Source organism: Mercenaria mercenaria, chromosome 2, assembly GCF_021730395.1.
Source record: "Mercenaria mercenaria strain notata chromosome 2, MADL_Memer_1, whole genome shotgun sequence".
NCBI lineage: Eukaryota > Metazoa > Mollusca > Bivalvia > Venerida > Veneridae > Mercenaria > Mercenaria mercenaria.
In genome coordinates this window covers 114218170-114235836 of record NC_069362.1, presented here as the reverse complement: position 1 = coordinate 114235836, position 17667 = coordinate 114218170, and the positions used below count along the sequence as shown (strand labels likewise).

Here is a 17667-nt window from a genome sequence, read left to right as displayed (position 1 = left end):
AGTTTCTGACCTCATATGCCTAATCTGAGGACATCTGATGCTTTTTATGATAACTCAAATGTTATAAAGTAACGAATATCAAAATTATTTGCTTCAAATCCTGCTTATGGGGACATAATTGACAAAAAAAATCATCGGGAATGGGGTTGCGCACCTGGAATGGAGTTGCTCGTATACATCATAATGTATATAATGTATACGCGCAACTCCATTCCCGGGGCGCATCCCCATTCCCGATTATTTTTTTGCCAATCTTTTTCGCAAAAGCAACATTTCATTCAAGTGTATGTAATATTCATGACTGTTTTACACATGTTTGATCATTAAAAACGTCACATTTCCAGAAATATGGCACAAGAGTTAGAAAATTTGCATTTTTCATGATTCCATGCTTTTTTGACAGTTCTAGCCAGCAGAGTTTTCGTGATAACAGAGCTGATTCTTAAATTAACTAGAGCTATCACTAAAGATGATGAATGTACCCCCCGCATGCACTGACACAGTGCATTGCAATTTGACCCACACAAGATTGCATAATTATGTGGACTGTATGTATATAGACTGTATGTATACAGTATAGTAACAAAAAACAAAGTCCCATAACTATGCAGAATATTTATTTAAAAGAATGTAACATGCACCATGCACAACTAGGGTTGGTACTGATCACTTGTGTGAAGTTTTATTAAATTGTGTGCAAGGGTTTGGTAAATTAGGCACGCACAAGATTGCATATGCAGACTGTATGTACATAGTATGTTAACAAGAAACAAAGTCCCATAACTCTGCAATTTTTGTCGCTGAATAAAACCTAACATGCCCCATGCACAACTACTGTTGTTACTGATCACTTGTGTGAAGTTTCATTAAATTGTGTCAAGGGGATGAGGAGAGATGGTGCGCACAAGATTGTGTCTATGTATATAGTATAGTAACAAAAAAACAAAGTCCCATAACTCTGCAAATTTTTTTTCTGAAAGAACCTAACATGCCCCATGCACAACTATTGTTGTTACTGATCACTTTTGTGAAGTTTCATTAAATTGTGTCAAGGGGATGAGGAGAGATGATGCGCACAAGATTGTGTCTATGTATATAGTAATGTAACAAAAAAAACAAAGTCCCATAACTCTGCAAATTTTTTTTCTAAAAGAACCTAACATGCCCCATGCACAACTACTGTTGGTACTGATCACTTGTGTGAAGTTTCATTAAATTGTGTCAAGGGGATGAGGAGAGATGGTGCGCACAAGATTGTGTCTGTGTATATAGTATAGTAACAAAAAACAAAGTCCCATAACTCTGCAATTTTTTTTTTCTAAAAGAACCTAACATGCCCCATGCACAACTACTGTTAGTACTGATCACTTGTGTGAAGTTTCATTAAATTCTGTCAAGGGGATAAGGAGAGATGGTGCGCACAAGATTGCGTCTACGGACAGACGGACAGACAGACAACCTGAAACCAGTATACCCCGCACCGCCCCCCCCCCCCCCTTACAACTTTGTTGTCGGGGGGTACAATAAGTTGGTATTTCACATATATGATCTTATTTCATTTTTGTGTCGAATAGCATTTTGCTTTTTTTTTTCGAAAACACGCGTAAATGTGTCATTTTTACAAAAACAAAAACCCACCTACCTCGATTTTGTATATATTGATGCGCAACACCAGCACAGGAAGTCGCGCAACCCATTTTTAGCGTATTCCCAGTGGGAATTGGATTGCGCGTTTACCACCCGTGACAAATCTGTGAACCAAAAACCAAATTGATCTTACTTGATTGTTCGGTAACCCTTTTTGAACCAAGTGTTTCTCCAGCTCCACACTACGTTTCTGTTCGTTTTCCAACCAGTTGTTCATGAACGGTATCTTATAACGACTCGATTTGTCATTGGCTTGAAAAACCGTTGCATTGGGATCCAACTTGACTTTGGACAGTTTGAATAGGTATATAACAAGCAAGGTCCCTGGAGTGACTATCAAAGCACAAACAAATGATATATATATCTGAAAAGAAAATAAAAGAATACATTTGTCTTTCTCCTTCTGATTAGTTGTTGCATCTTGACTGTTACAAATTCAACACGGTTAACCATTACAATATTTAAATTCTCATTTCTGTAAATATGTCTTTTATTTACTCATGTTAAAATCCTTTATTATAAACCAAATTACAATTCATTGTACTTTTATCTGAAAAATGTCTGGAAAAAAAATAAGTTTGGAATTTGACATCAAAGTTATAATATGCAGGAAATTTACATATCTGTAAAGAGTCCATGCCGTCATAATGATAAATAAAATACACTATTAGATTCTTTGAAGGCATAGAATGCAACAAAAAGCTTTTGCACTAAATAAATGAGATAAAAAATGTAAATGAGCCGCACCATGAGGAAACCAACATACTGTATCTGCGACAGGCATGGCTCTAGACCAGCCTGATCCATGCTGTTCGCTTTCAAAGCGTATTGCAATTAGAGAAACCGTGCTGGTCGCAAATGCACTATATTGGTTTTCTTACGGCGCGGCTCATTAATAAATTTGAAAACCTGACCTGCTGGAGTGAAAATCTAAACGGGCCAACTTGAAGTTCTGCTGGGGTTTCATAGTTGTCCTCGTTTGATCCTTTGAAGAACATTGCATTTGCTATCATGGTAAGCATGACAAACAACAGGGCGCATGATGCTCTTTGAGTACGGGTGAAGTTACTGGCTTGTGGGCGGTATGCCACAGAGATCCATATATGGCTGTCTGGAAAATAATTCACACAGAGGATTGAGCGCAATACTGTCGTAACTCCTTCTAAATAAAGAGTTACGGCAGTATTGCTGTCAACCCTCAATACACTTCTCTAAACTGTGATTCTTTAAAAGGTGTGAGAAAACGTAATAATTATATTGCAAGCTTTGAGTTTTGAGGCAGATGCTCTTCAAGAATTTCTACATGTATATTTGTCGACAATAATACAGTATGCTCTAAATAAACACAATGTACCGCATAAAGCTATTGATTTCCACAAACAGTCTCTTAAAACATGCCTGTCTGACCGAGTAATTACTTTCAAAATATATATACCTGCAAGGTTGTCTTTCGCATTCATGAAAAAACGATTCTTGAACACATTAAGATTCTCTGACTTGCAGACAGGGAGGACACATTCAAGCAGACCATCTTCTTTCTCGACAGCCAACCACCGTTCACCGAGGAACGAGAACCTGAAATAAACGCCCCGAAATTATGTATTTGAGCCGCACAATGAGAAAACCGACAAAGTGCGTTTGGTCTGGATCCATCATCGCTGGTCGCAAACGCACTATGTTGGTTTTCTCATGGTGTGGCTCATTTAGCATTCAGACACTTTAGGAAACTGGCTACATAATATGCACATCACCATGTTTTAAAAATTCTTATGAATCTGCCGCAATATTAGAGCTTTAAATGTTGTAAAGGCAGCAGAATATGACGACTGATCTGACTGAAAAATAATGGCAATATTCTCGTTATGAAAACGAGCTCTCCTACAAGTGTGTTTGGCATAGAATAAGATATTTAATACATTACGGTCCTTTGTCGCATAATGTTTAAAATGACATATTTCATTTTGCTATGAAGACTAAAATATTTACTACAACTTTGATTTTCTAGCATAATATGCATACTCATTGAAACGTTTTTCTTTTTCTAGAATAAAATGCTATACTGTACAAATACAAACAATAGCATCAATCCACTAAAAGGTATTTTCGATGAAAATACATCCCGATAGGTCATTCAGAACTTGTTTTGTAAAATGAAACACACAATTGAAAATATGTTGTTACTTGATCCGAACGAAACTTGCTAAAGGTATTGGACCCCTAACGGTAATGTTTAAAAAATGGCATTTGCTTGATATATTCTTAAAGTTGGCCTATTTTGCACTGTGCTGTAATTTTTACCATGCCGTTTTTTTTTTTATAAATTTTGTATAATTTATGGTATTTCCTCAAGCTCAAGTAGACACAAATTTCAAAGTGATAGCCACTATCCAAAACGTTTGCAGAGAATTCATAATACCATTAATATTGATAAAAGAAACATCAAACTATTGATAAACAATTGAGCCGTGCCATGAGAAAACCAACATAGTGGGTTTGCGACCAGCATGGATCCAGACCAGCCTGCGCATCCGCGCAGTCTGGTCAGGATCCATGCTGTTCGCTAAGTTTCTTCAATTCCAATAGGCTTTCAAAGAGAACAGCATGGAGCCTGACCAGACTGCGCGGAAACCCACTATGTTGGTTTTCTCATGGCACGGCCCAATTATAAAACACAAAATAAAACTGAGATATCATTTTTTCTAGGGTGCCTCAAGTAAACGGATTTAATGATACAGAATTCTAACTCCAACATTGGAAAAATTAAGATCAAATCCTGCGGGACTGTTTTGACTTTTGCTCACTTCATTCAAAAATAACCTTGGGGCAGAAGTAAAACCTACCTAAATTTCTTCCATAAAATGTAATCTAAAGAGTGAACGCAAAACAGAGAACTTTTACCGCATGTAACTCAGTATTTTTAAAGATGTCTAACTTTACCCCTGCTTTTTCAGAGGTAAATTCACTTTGAACAACAAGAAATCGCTTATCAAATGAATTTTTTCCAATTTTGTACAATAAATCAATAATAAATCTTGAAAGAAGAAAAAACTTACTAGAAAAAAAGACTATAAGGAAACAAAATTTGGTCCCAATGGGGCTTGAACCTACGCACCCCTGAAAATTGCAGTCAAAGTAGGTTTTTGGTAGGAATTGAATACTCTTCAAAAAGGAGGTACTCTATTACGGGCCTAATACCTTAGCAATAGTAGTTTGCATAGTGACTCACTCAAACGAGCAGTAGTGCCGCAAATGCTGATGGCCGGTAATTTATATGTATATATGTAAGGAAACATATATTAATATGATAAAAACGATATATGAAATCATTGGAAACAAAACGTCTTACGACTCATTACGCTGGACATCATGCACCTCCATTCTGCTCAAATACCAGGAAGCATAGCTACCACCACCAGAGTTATCATGCCAGATTCGAATGTAATCCAGGTCGCCCAGGTACACAGTCGTTGACATAAGGAAGTTCATGACACTTCCGGTTGAAAATTCCTGCAAAGTTACAATACTTTCGAATATGCTCTAGTTAAAGATTAAGCTAGAAGCTCCAAAATAACTGGGGTATAAAGTTGAATATACATAAATGGTTTAGGAGGCCTCCCTGGTCAAGTGCTTAAAGGTCGCTGACTTCGACACTTGCCCCTCACCAATGTAGGTGCACTCAGGGCCATTCAAGTGAAGAAGCCATCTAGATGTCTTATGAAAGGTCGGTGGTTCTGCCAAGGTGCCCACTCGTAATGAAATAATGCACTGAGGTGCACCTAGTGTGTTGGTGCCACGTTAAACCCAACAAAAATAAATGATTTTGTACATTACTGCATTCTGAAATAAATGGTATAAATTAATTTAATATCTCGTTCGTACAGCCCTCATATATAAACCGTCGCGTCAAAAAGGAACATCTGGTAAATCTAAACAATGCTTTTCGAGAAGTCCCATTTTAACAAAACATAATTTATTACTTATAAGGTAAACATACATCTCTAACACCGTCATAGAGTTCCCTGACCCCGCTGTCCATCTCTTCTCCACATATCACCATACAAATCCTAGACCTCGTTCCGGCACCAGGTCGCATGCCGGTAAACACTTTAATCACATAGAAGTAGTTGTCTTCACTGAAATTATCTGACAGTGGTGTGATACCCCACTGCAATAAAAAAAATAACAATAGCGAAACAACATTATATCAGAACGGGTTTAGGTTGACACACTTTTGTATATCTGTTAAATGCATATCAATCTTTTTGGTAAGCATGTAATGTAGCTTATCGACAAAAATAAATTGTTTATAAATAATCATTACCTAAAAACAGAAAATTTAGCCAATCATAATCATTTAATGCGATTTGTGCAAAAAGTAATATCAGAATGACTGTATTTTGATTCAGTAAATATCTGCACGAACCCATGCAGTTACCCCGAATGAAAACAAATACACGACTTTCAATGTGTTTGCACATTTTGTTACAATACCGAATGTTATAACATGTTTTTTGGAGAATTGGTGAAAATTTAATGTTAGATTGAAGGTATACCTCGTAATTTCTTTGAGAAACGTACATGTATATGCATTTATTTAGTAATGTAAGCCTTCGCGGGGTTAATCATTTGAAAAGGAACTGAATTAGGTGTGATTAATTACCCAAACAGTTGAACAATGAACCGTAGTAAATCAGATGGTAAACTACACTAATGCGTTGTATATTGTCATTCTAACATGATTTTAAATCAAGATGATAAAATTTTTGCTGAACTACATTTATGGGCTTAGTAATAAATCGGGCGTCATTCGGCTATTTCACGCCATAACTGACGCTGTAGTGTTCCTCGAAAATAATGCGTCTGAAGACATTTCTACCTTTCACAAAAATATCCCTTGTATGAGGTTTTCCTTGTTCGATAATGGCTTGTTTTCATTTTATGTGATTATGTGTCATAGAAGAATATGAAAATTTTACCCTCAGTAGATCTTTCCTGTCTTGACGCCTCGTCCATATGACAATGATGATGTAAATAAGTAAAATCAGAATCAGAGTTGCCATGACAGCAGCCTGGTTCAAGGGCGAGAACTTCAAGAACACTGAACTGAAATCTATCTTGTTTGGGGCCACATAAAAAGAGTTGGCAAATGTAAGCGCTTTCTTAGGTTTACATTCACAGTCAAGCTCGCCCGTGTCCGGCTTCCAGGTACCCTGTGATACAATGATAAACTTTGATGTAGAAATTCGACAAAATGAACAGAAAATCAGTATCACACAACACCGAACACAATGTCTTACATGTCTAGTAACGCAGCTAAAAACATAACAGCGACGTTTTCGGAAGAAAGAAAAACACATTCACAACTAATAGATTTAGCAGTACCTTTAACATAAACATTACAGTATTACTTAGATAACTGTTATTTTGAAATGTATAATCTTTACACAGGAGCCGAAAAAGGAAGTGCAACTCATCCGCGCAAGGAATTGACCTATGTAAAACACAGGTATAGCGTTTCTCGTTTCCAAAGAATATCGAACCAAAGACGTTCAGATTTGAAGTCTTTTTAATTCTAATTCCATCACGCTTATACCTTTTCGAGCTTAAATGTGCTTTGGCAAATATGCCTTTCTGACGAAATCCATGCCATGTATTCCCAGTCCAAAATTACCACTTTAGTTTTTCGCAGTAGCGAACTGTGGCAAGTCTATATCTGCATGTAGTTCTCGTGTGGCTATCGGTGTGTAACAATGTCGTATTCGCATTAGCCGTTAATTATAGGCTATAGAATTTATTTTTATCCATCGGTATTCAAGAAATTAGAAGGGTTAAAGACCCACCAATACCTATAGTGGTCTACTTATTCCTCCCAAATTTGAGATTTTTTTCGGAAAGTAGGCAAAATTCTGATTTTTAAGGTGATTCCCCACATCTCAGTTTTGCATCAGCGACACCATTTTAGGTAAGAATGACAGAAATCGATTATTTTTCGTGTACTTCTAGCTGTTTCTTGCAAACGAATTATAGAAATAAGAAAAGTAAGGCCGTATGATACTATATTTAATGAAAAATTGGCATTATCTATGCCCCTGACACGTTTTTTGCAGGTGTGGACTGTCTGTCTGAATGGGGCATAATTCCGACAGTAGCCATTCTTTCAAACTGAAAGTTGGCAAACTTGTTGACACTTGACTTACGCACAATAATTGACTGCAACAGAACGATTTTGAAAACTTTGGTATTTCTTATATGAAAAATTCGCACTTCGTGAAAATTGCTTCAACCGATGTAAAACTGGTACTTTCTGATCAGAATTGAGCAATAAGCACCATTTTAAGACAAACGTGGCATATCATTTGCATATTTTGGGCAAATTTGAGATTTTCTCGGAAAGTAGGCAAAATTCTGATTTTTAAGGTGTTCCCCACATCTCAGTTTTGCATCAGCGACACCATTTTAGGTAAGAATGACAGAAATCGATTATTTTTCGTGTACTTCTAGCTGTTTCTTGCAAACGAATTATAGAAATAAGAAAAGTAAGGCCGTATGATACTATATTTAATGAAAAATTGGCATTATCTATGCCCCTGACACGTTTTTTGCAGGTGTGGACTGTCTGTCTGAATGGGGCATAATTCCGACAGTAGCCATTCTTTCAAACTGAAAGTTGGAAAACTTGTTGACAATTGACTTACGTACAATAATTGACTGCAACAGAACGATTTTGAAAACTTTGGTATTTCTTATAGGCATAAAGGGGGCAATTAGCCGGATATGCCTCCGTGGTCCACTCGAATGTAGTCCATATCAATATAAAGTGCAATTTTCCCGCCTAGTAAAGGGCATTTTCATGCCAGATATAAGCTTTATTGATGCTTGATTGTAAAAAGGAATGTCCGCAGATGATTTTAAGCTACGTTATATACTTCAAAAGTTGATTTGAAGCTGCCTTGTAAAATGAAAGTGAAAGTAGGTATTTCCTGATGTCTACCTTCGCAATATTAGCGTTTTCATCACGTGTCTCAGTCACGTGACCATGGTTTCACTGCATTATGGTCAATCCCATATTTTTTGGGTATATTTTGATTGCCTAAAGACAGACCCTCAAGACTAGGGTAGTCTCGCAGGAAGTGAAAGGTTAGAAATCTTGATAAAAATATGTTATAAGTTGTTAATTTTATATAGAAAATAGTAGCGGAGGCATTTAATACCTTCATACCATGAGACATTGTCTGATTATTGTTACCATTTATGCCAAGATATTTCAAAACCCCTTCATGGATGTCAGAAATATGGACCGGACACAAAAACAGATCCTGTTAACGTTTGAACTCTATGTCTGACCTTGACCTTGAAGCTAGGGGTCTGGGTCTTGCCCATGACACTTCGTCTCATTAAGATAAACATTTATGCTAAGTAATTTCAAAACATCTTGATTAATGGCAAAGTTACGAACAGGACCATAGGGATCTGTCACGTGCTATGATAGTGGGAAAAAATTTATGATAGAGGGGATTTTTTTGTGTGTAAAACTCATATGTAAAAAAAAAATCACCTATAAAAATAACATAAATATTTTTATGGGTGATTTTTTTTTTACATATTTATGTTATTTTTATGGGTGATTTTTTTTTTACATACGAGTTAATGAATTTCATCTAAAAAAAAACAACATTTTAAACAAAAAAAAAAAATCCCCTCTATCATAGCACGTGACGGATCCATATGAACAGGACACGATTAAGACCCTATTAACATTTGACTTCTAAGTGTGACCTTGACCTTGTTTGTAGCTAGGGGTCTGAGTATAACACATGAAACGTTGTCTCATTAAGGTTAATATTTATGCCAAACTATTTCAAAATTCTTTCATGGATGGCAGAGTTGCAGCCCGGACAAGAATTTACAAAGTAACGGTCGGACAAACGGTCAATGCGATTTTAATATGCCCACCTTCGGCGCATAAAAATCAAAGAACAAACTGTAGTGTAAATAAAAAGTTATTTGCTGAAACATTGTTAAAAGATGTAAGAATGTTATCGATAAATAAGACCTAAAATTATTAACTACTTTTGTAAAAATTCTTGAAATAGATATATACTTAATAACTTCATAATAATAATAACATAATATATTACCAAAATCTGAAAGGTAGATCCCTCGGAAGCACCGAGGACAAGGCTAATAGAATATTGCAGACTCGATAAAATGAGACCGCATTAGCTTAGTTGGTTTAATTTGTACACTAGTCAGCAGTGTACATGTATCTAGATAATTTACAACCATGCTTTGCACGAAATGTCACGGATCAGAGGGATAGACTGGCTATATTCATCACTACAACCCGGCAAACTGTAGGGAATCTAAAATGGTAGTATATTCATGGCATGTGTGAAAAGATCTTTAGGAAAATAGAACGCAATCAAGCAATATCATTTCTGACTCGGTTTGATTGAGGTAATGACGCCCTCACACCCCGACCCCATCCCAGCATCGACTTAAGCGGAATTCTATCATGATAATAGTGAAAGTGAATGTACTCCATGATAACAAACGACCATAAAGTATAAGAACACTTATTAGTTCCATATTTATGTTACTACAGTAAATTTGAGCCGCACCATTAGAAAACTAACGTAGTGCATTTGCGACCAGCATATATCCAGACCTGCTTGCGCGTCCGCGCAGATCCATACTGTCCGCTTTCAAACCCTTTGCAATTAGAGAAACCGTTAGCGAACAGCATGGATCCTGACCAGACTGCGCGCATGGTCTGAATCCATGCCGGTCGCAAATGCACTATATTGGTTTTCTCATGGTGCGGCCCATTATTATCTCAATATAAATTACCACTACACACCTCGCATTCATCCGATCTCCACGAGTCTGTACTATCATCCCACGTCATACAAGCCATTGTGGCTGTACCGAATTGAATTGTTTCATTCTTGGTAAGGAAAGCTGATCTTTTCCTTCGGGCTGTACTGTTGCTATCTTCTGCATAGGACGTAAATAAAGTAATGTAAATAAAATTGGTCTCTCTAAGTCGAAAAGGACTATAATTTATATCTAATTCAACTAATAAAAACAAGAGCCATGTTAGACATGGCCAATCCCCCCGCCGGGCATATTATAACTGAAGGCTAAAGTTCCTGGCAAGTTAGTGTCTGAAAGTATTAATTTTGGGGAAAGCTTTGAAGAACCATTTAGTTGTGGTCCGCATCAGGGGTTTTAAAGATGTGGAAGAAAGAATAAGTCAGTGGTGAGGTGGTTTACTGCTAAATTTTATTAATTTTCATGAACAGTATAGCTATGATGTTTTTCTATATGGCTACTGTAAAAAGAAGGAATGGAAAGCTAACAGGGAACACGAGTGCCAGAATGTCACAATATATGCCCGTCACAGCAAATTTCTTTACTCTTGCAGCTGTATTTGCAAATGGAATTTTAATTTTGTGGTTGTTTAGTAATCATTGTAAGTCTTTTGTTTTTCTAAGTCCACAAAAAACTCCTTACCAGGTAGAGATATCTTAAAATACACGTAAAATTGGAAAGTAACATCCATGTTGTACCACAGAAAAATGGTCTTGATTTTTCCCTACGGTCAATTATAAAAATGTTACAATGTAAGTTATTTATAGTAACAACTAAGGGAAGTTAATCTTAAAAAAAAAAAAAAAAAATTTCAAGTCCACAAAAAAATCTTTACCAGGTAGAGACTGGTCAAAATACACCTCAAAATTGGATGTAGCATATATGTTGTACTACAGAAAAGTGGTCCCTACGACTAGTAATGAAAAAGTTACAATAAAAGCTATTTAAAGTAACAACAAAGGGAGGTAATTCTAAAGAAGGGAACTGCGCATGACACTTCGTCTCATGATGGTGTATAATTGTGCCAAGTTACATCAAAATCCCTCCATGCATGAAGAAGAAATGCTTCGGACAATGTCATTCTTGTATCTGACCTTTGGCCTCTAAGTGTGACCTTGACCTTAGACCTAGGGACCTGGATCTTGCGCATGACATTCTGTCTCGTGGTGGTGAACATTTGTGCCAAGTTATATCAAAATCCCTCTATGCATGAAGAAGAAATGCTCCAGACAATTTTTTTTTAAGAAAATATGATAAAGGGGAATAACTCAAAAAATAGGCAAGGCAGAGTTATTGTTCTTGCACACTGCACTTCCTCCTAATGTGTTCTATCAGTGTATGATGTTTGAAGAAAATCCCTCAAGTACTTTTGCAGTTATGCTCCGGACAAAATTTTTTAAGAAAATAAGATAAAAGGGAATAACTCAAAAAATAGGCAAGGTAGAGTTATTGTTCTTGCACACTGCACTTCCTCCCAATGTGTTCTATCAGTGTATGAAGTCTGAAGAAAATCCCTCAAGTACTTTTGCAGTTATGCTACGGACAAAATTTTTTAAGAAAATAAGATAAAGGGGAATAACTCCAAAAATAGGCAAGGTAGAGTTATTGTTCTTGCACACTGCACTTCCTCCCAATGTGTTCTATCAGTGTATGAAGTTTGAAGAAAATCCCTCTAGTACTTTTGGAGTTATGCTCCGGACAAAGATCGTTGCGGACGGACGCACGCACGCACGTACGTACGCACGCACGGACGGAGAGCATTTCTAATATCCCCTTCGCCTTTGGCGGGGGGATAAAAAAAGTTTTGAACTTTATCTAACTCGATAATGTAGGAAGGTTTTATGACTTGGTTACTTTGTTGGGAGGATCAATCCAACACATGTAATCGTTACTGTAATATGGCTTCAACTAAAATTCTGTATGAAATACCCACTGGCACCAGACCAGAATGAAAATGCCTCTGTACATGTTTTACCCTACCCTAGGTATTCTATAAGCACCATGGTCATGAACGGGAAAATATACTTTCCCATTTCAATCGCATATTGCTCACTTAAAACGCGCAGATCGGTGAATGCGTACCTAGTATATTGAACAAGCGATAATTTATCTTCCATCGTGCACCAGTCACATTGTCTCAATATTCCATGTTGCAGAGATGCTCCACATATTTTATGCTTCCGTCAACGTTACAGAAAAAACTTGCGTGAACTCCCCTAATGAACATCCGGTCTAGCAGTGTGCACATGTTAGGCGAAATGTAAACAAACAAAAACAGAATGCAAAATATTCACAGTTATACAATAAAACTCGAAATGATGAATGAAATTTATCTTGTATGTGATTTTGAATTTGAAATCATACATTGGTAAACATCTGTTCTGTTTATTTAATTCATTTTGCACATTTATCCTACACATACGCATTTTAGCATACACGTGTAGTAAAATGACGATTGACATACATTTTCACATCAGCCAATCAGAATGGTTCTGTAATCTAGAACGGAACTTCACCAGGGAAGTTCACGCAAGTTTTTTTGTATAACGTTGAAAAACTGTAAAATACGCGTTGTTTTCTAAGACAAGAAGTGTTGAAGAAAAGTGACCGGTACAGAATGGAAGATAAATTATCGCGTGTTTAATATCCATAGTACACATTTACCGAACTGCGTGTTTTAGTTGTGAAATGCGCGATTGAAATGAGTTAGTATATTTTCCCGTTCACGACCATGGTTCTTATAGAATACCTAGGGGTAGGGTATAACATGTACGTACAGAGGCATTTTCTTTCTGGTCTGGTGCCAGTGGAAATACCTGTGGTTTTGCGTGCTAAAGGGTGGCACGTGGCCGTTAACTGTTACCTATAGACCTTTTTACCCAAACTACGGTAACTATGCAAATTCCACAGATGTTTTGATTTTATCGCGCATGCGCTCTTTACGTGTGGCAAAAAAACTCTCAACGATAAGAAAACCTTCACAAAAATCATCATTTTATTACGAATTGTTTTGCCACTATAAGGTTGATTTCAGTCAAGTAATTTATTATACAGTATGCTTTGATTAAAGACATGTATGTTTTTAATAATATCTTACCTGAAAAGCCTGCTTTATTCATATTTTCGTCAGAAAAGAACAAGCATTTCCAGTCTATTTCCACACATCATACTAATATAAAACTTGTTCCTTACATTTAAAAATGTCATATTTTTTTATTATATCTATTTTTCCCACAACTTAAAATCATATTGTATATATTTTTCTCCGACCTGAATGATATCTACATACTTGGGGGTCGCGGCTCCATGTCACTGAGGTTGCTGTTTTAAGTGATCTACCGGAAATCGTTACGTAACTATTATGCAAATGACATCGTGATAATAAAGATCCTTTCAGGGGTGTCCCCTAATTAGAGCGGATCATAAAATTTACTGAAGCATGTAAGATGGCTTTGATGTGATGTACTTTAATGCATTCGGTAATCAATGCCATAATATAATTAAGAATGCACTCGGATTAATATATCACGTGGCGGAGCCGTTTTGTGAATCAAAAATAAACATTTAACGAGGTACCTAGTATTTTAAGTTCTATAAGAATATATTTTGGAACTTTAATGGACATTTTCATTTAAAACTATTGAAGTGTAGTTACAAAAAATCTAAATTTGTAAGATATGAATAAAATCCAGGACTATAACTACACACTGAAGGAAAACACCTAATATAAATCTCTAATTATTTTATTTCTTATATTTACATGCTAGATCATTTTCATATCGAAAATGTATCGTGAGCAGAAGTCATTATTCGTAATTCAATAGAATAATTATGATAAACTTGAATTCCGCAAAAAAAAAAAAATAGAACAGATAAAGAATGTAAATGTAGAACACCCCTCCCCGCTACACGCACCATCTGTATTTAATCTGACTGCGTCCGAACCAATTCGATAGTGTCATATAAAAACTTTCAAATTCGAAGAATCAATAGAAATGAAAAATAACAGTTTTAAAATGATTATTATTAGATCTATATTTAAGATTTTTATTTATTCATTTTATTTTTTTTCTTTGAATTCGGAATGAATTGATCAGTATGATTGGATAAAAAAAATCAAAGGCTGAACTTTGTTATTTTCAACTGCGACATTAAATTATATTTTAATAATCATGTAAGCTAATTGCGACAGGTTGTAAGTTATGTGAGATCGTGTTAGGAAATAGAACAAAAACTTTATTAATTCATGGAAAATACCTTTTTTTCATTTTTCTTAACCTGAATTTGCCAAGACAACCTTGCTGAAAAAATGTTTATTAATCCAAAATCATCAAAGCTAGATAATGCACATTAGTTAAACTATATCAGCTGTGAGTTTGCAAAGAGCTACATATATTTTCCTTTGTCTTGTAGTGGATATTTACTATAAAACAAACTCATTATTGATCGAATATATTGAAATAAAGTATAACTCCAACCAAAGAGTTATAAAAATAATGTATTTTATACTTCTTTGCTCTAACGTAATTTATATTGTGCAGTCATGTTCTTTTGCCCTACGTAGATTGCGCATGCGCGAAAATTGTTCCCCGTTGCTAAGGAAATAGAACAGAGTAAAAAGGTCTATTGTTATCATAAGTTGCATACACACAAAAGAACTTGAATAGCCGGGGAGCAGGGCTTTAAGTGTTTAGTCATAAACTCAATCCCAAAGCTAACATTTTAATTTCTGTTCCCAACCATGTTTACCATACAATATATAGGGGTAGGGCATAATTTTATACACAAACATTTTTTTCTGGTCAGTGGTCTGGGACCATTGATATTAGATTTAGGTACAAATATGTCTATTGTAAATAAAAGAATACTGTTATACTGAAATACCTTTATGAATTGTCTCAATGCCGACCTTGTAGACACCAGCATTTGGGCCTCGCTCCTCAGGTTTAAACTGCACCACACAGTTACTTGCGTCACACTCCTTCGTGTAAGTGAATGTTGTTTTCGACACAAATAGAGTTTCCATCTGATCTATATATTCCTAATGGTAAGAAAACCGTAAAACGTGTCTATTAACAAATAATGGAGATAGAGGTTTGTTGTATATTTAGGCTTATAATATCTGATGCCTAGTGTTAACAATTATCATATTGTGCGTATAGAACGAATGGCTTGTAGGACCACATTCGTAACAGATCGCATTTGTAACAGGTGTTACAAATGCGATCGCCAATGTAACAGGTGTTACGAATGAGATCGCATATGTAACAGAAATCAAGCACATTTGTAACAATTTTTGAGACAAATGTGATCGATGCCGATTTTTGATGTGACATCTGATCACATTTGTCACATGTCATTTTCAATCGGAAAAATGAACAAAAAAGTGCATTTTTTGCATCTGAAACACATTTGTAACATGTTTTAGCTCACTTGTACGAAGTGACAAAGTAAGTTGTTGTGATCATATTTTGTACGTCGTCCGTCGTCCGACCGTCCGTCCGTTCACATTTTTCTTGTGAATACGATAGAGACAACATTTATTATTTGATTTTGACAAAACTTGCACAAACTTATATATACCTATGATATCTCGGTTCCTTTAAAAAATCAACCATATCACCTTATTCGTCTTAGAGTTATAGTCCCAGAGATGGCAATATTTACTGAGTTTAGCCTTGTGAACGCGATAGAGACCATATCTTTTGTTTATTTTGACTAAACTTGCACACAACTTATATATCTATAAGATCTCGGTTCCTTTCAAAAATAACCGCATTGCATCATTTGACCTTGAAATACGGCCCCTGAATTGGCAAAACAATACTGTTTTTATCCTTGTCAACACAATGGAGACTACATTTGTTATTTAATTTTTTTTAAACTGATGAACGATCTCACTTCCTTTAAAAACGGCCATATCGCGCCATTCGTCTCGGAGTGTTGGCTGAAATGGCAAAATTTGCTTATTTTAGTCTTGTGAAGACAATAGAGAGGGACCATACTTATTATTTCATTTTGACCAAACTTGTATAGAAGTTATATATCTATAACATCTCGGTTCCTTGCGAAAACCAGCTATATAGCACCATTTGTCCTGGAGTTATGGCCCTTAAATGACAAAATTTGCTGACTTTAGCATTGCAAACATGACAGAGATCACATTTGTTATTTAATTTTGACCAAACTTGCATTGAAATATTATATCATTAAAATCTTGCTTTTTTCCTCGAAGAGTAGCCACATCACACTATTTGTCTTAGAGTTAGGGCCCCTGAAATGGCAAATATCGCAGATTTAATAACATGTATAATGTAGAATTACTCATGTGAGCGATAGTGGGTCATGACGACCCTCTTGTTGATTAGAGGGATATTTCCGGTCAGGTTAATATCTTGGTACAGGTTTGTTATCTGGCAATTAATCTTGGCAAGAATACAGTTATCATGACTGGTCTATTTATAGTACCATGGTACTGCATGTACATATCACTTATAAATTTCCCATATCGGTTTTGGTTTGTAAGATTTCATTTTTACTAAATGCATATGAATATGTATGATTAAAGGGGAAGATGCACACCACATGTATAATGTAGTATTACTCATGTGAGCGACAGTGGGACATGACGACCCTCTTGTTAATTAGAGGGATATTTCCGGTCAGGTTAATATCTTGGTACAGGTTTGTTATCTGGCAATTAAACTTGGCAAGAATACAGTTATCATGACTGGTCTGTTCATAGTACCATGGTACTACATGTACATATCACTTATAAATTTCCCATATCGGTTTTGGTTTGTAAGATTTCATTTTTACTAAATGCGTTTTACCAGACCCGTAAACGAACGTACGAGTGTAAACTCGTATATGAGCCAGGGTATAATTTCAATTGAAATTAATGGGAAGAACTAACCATCGGCTAGAGTGTCAAGGGACGAACGTTCGAGAACGGGTGAAAGCTACTCGTATCTGTTGCGATTTTCCCCTATCGGTGCTGTTTCAAGCTGGGAAGTTGTCTGTTACTAACAAAGATACTGTTGTACTGATTTTAATATTATTGACATTTTTATTATCATTATCATCATCATCATCTTCATAATCATCATTATCATCTTGGACTGGTCCGTTGTAGGATCAATGGTA

At 35.9% G+C, this 17667-nt stretch overlaps 1 protein-coding gene across 1 annotated transcript in view; it reads right to left on the bottom strand.

Moving 5' to 3' along the window:
• LOC123565009 (uncharacterized) overlaps positions 1 to 17667 on the bottom strand; it is a 118648-nt gene that overhangs the window by 10506 nt on the left and 90475 nt on the right. Inside the window, exons 17-24 of the mRNA XM_045358993.2 lie at positions 15406 to 15562; positions 10508 to 10644; positions 6624 to 6857; positions 5642 to 5812; positions 4994 to 5154; positions 3083 to 3222; positions 2562 to 2758; positions 1781 to 2011 (exon numbers count right to left, since the gene is read on the bottom strand). Coding sequence (XP_045214928.2) covers positions 1781 to 2011; positions 2562 to 2758; positions 3083 to 3222; positions 4994 to 5154; positions 5642 to 5812; positions 6624 to 6857; positions 10508 to 10644; positions 15406 to 15562 — 1428 coding nt within the window. The remainder of the gene's footprint in view (positions 1 to 1780; positions 2012 to 2561; positions 2759 to 3082; positions 3223 to 4993; positions 5155 to 5641; positions 5813 to 6623; positions 6858 to 10507; positions 10645 to 15405; positions 15563 to 17667) is intronic.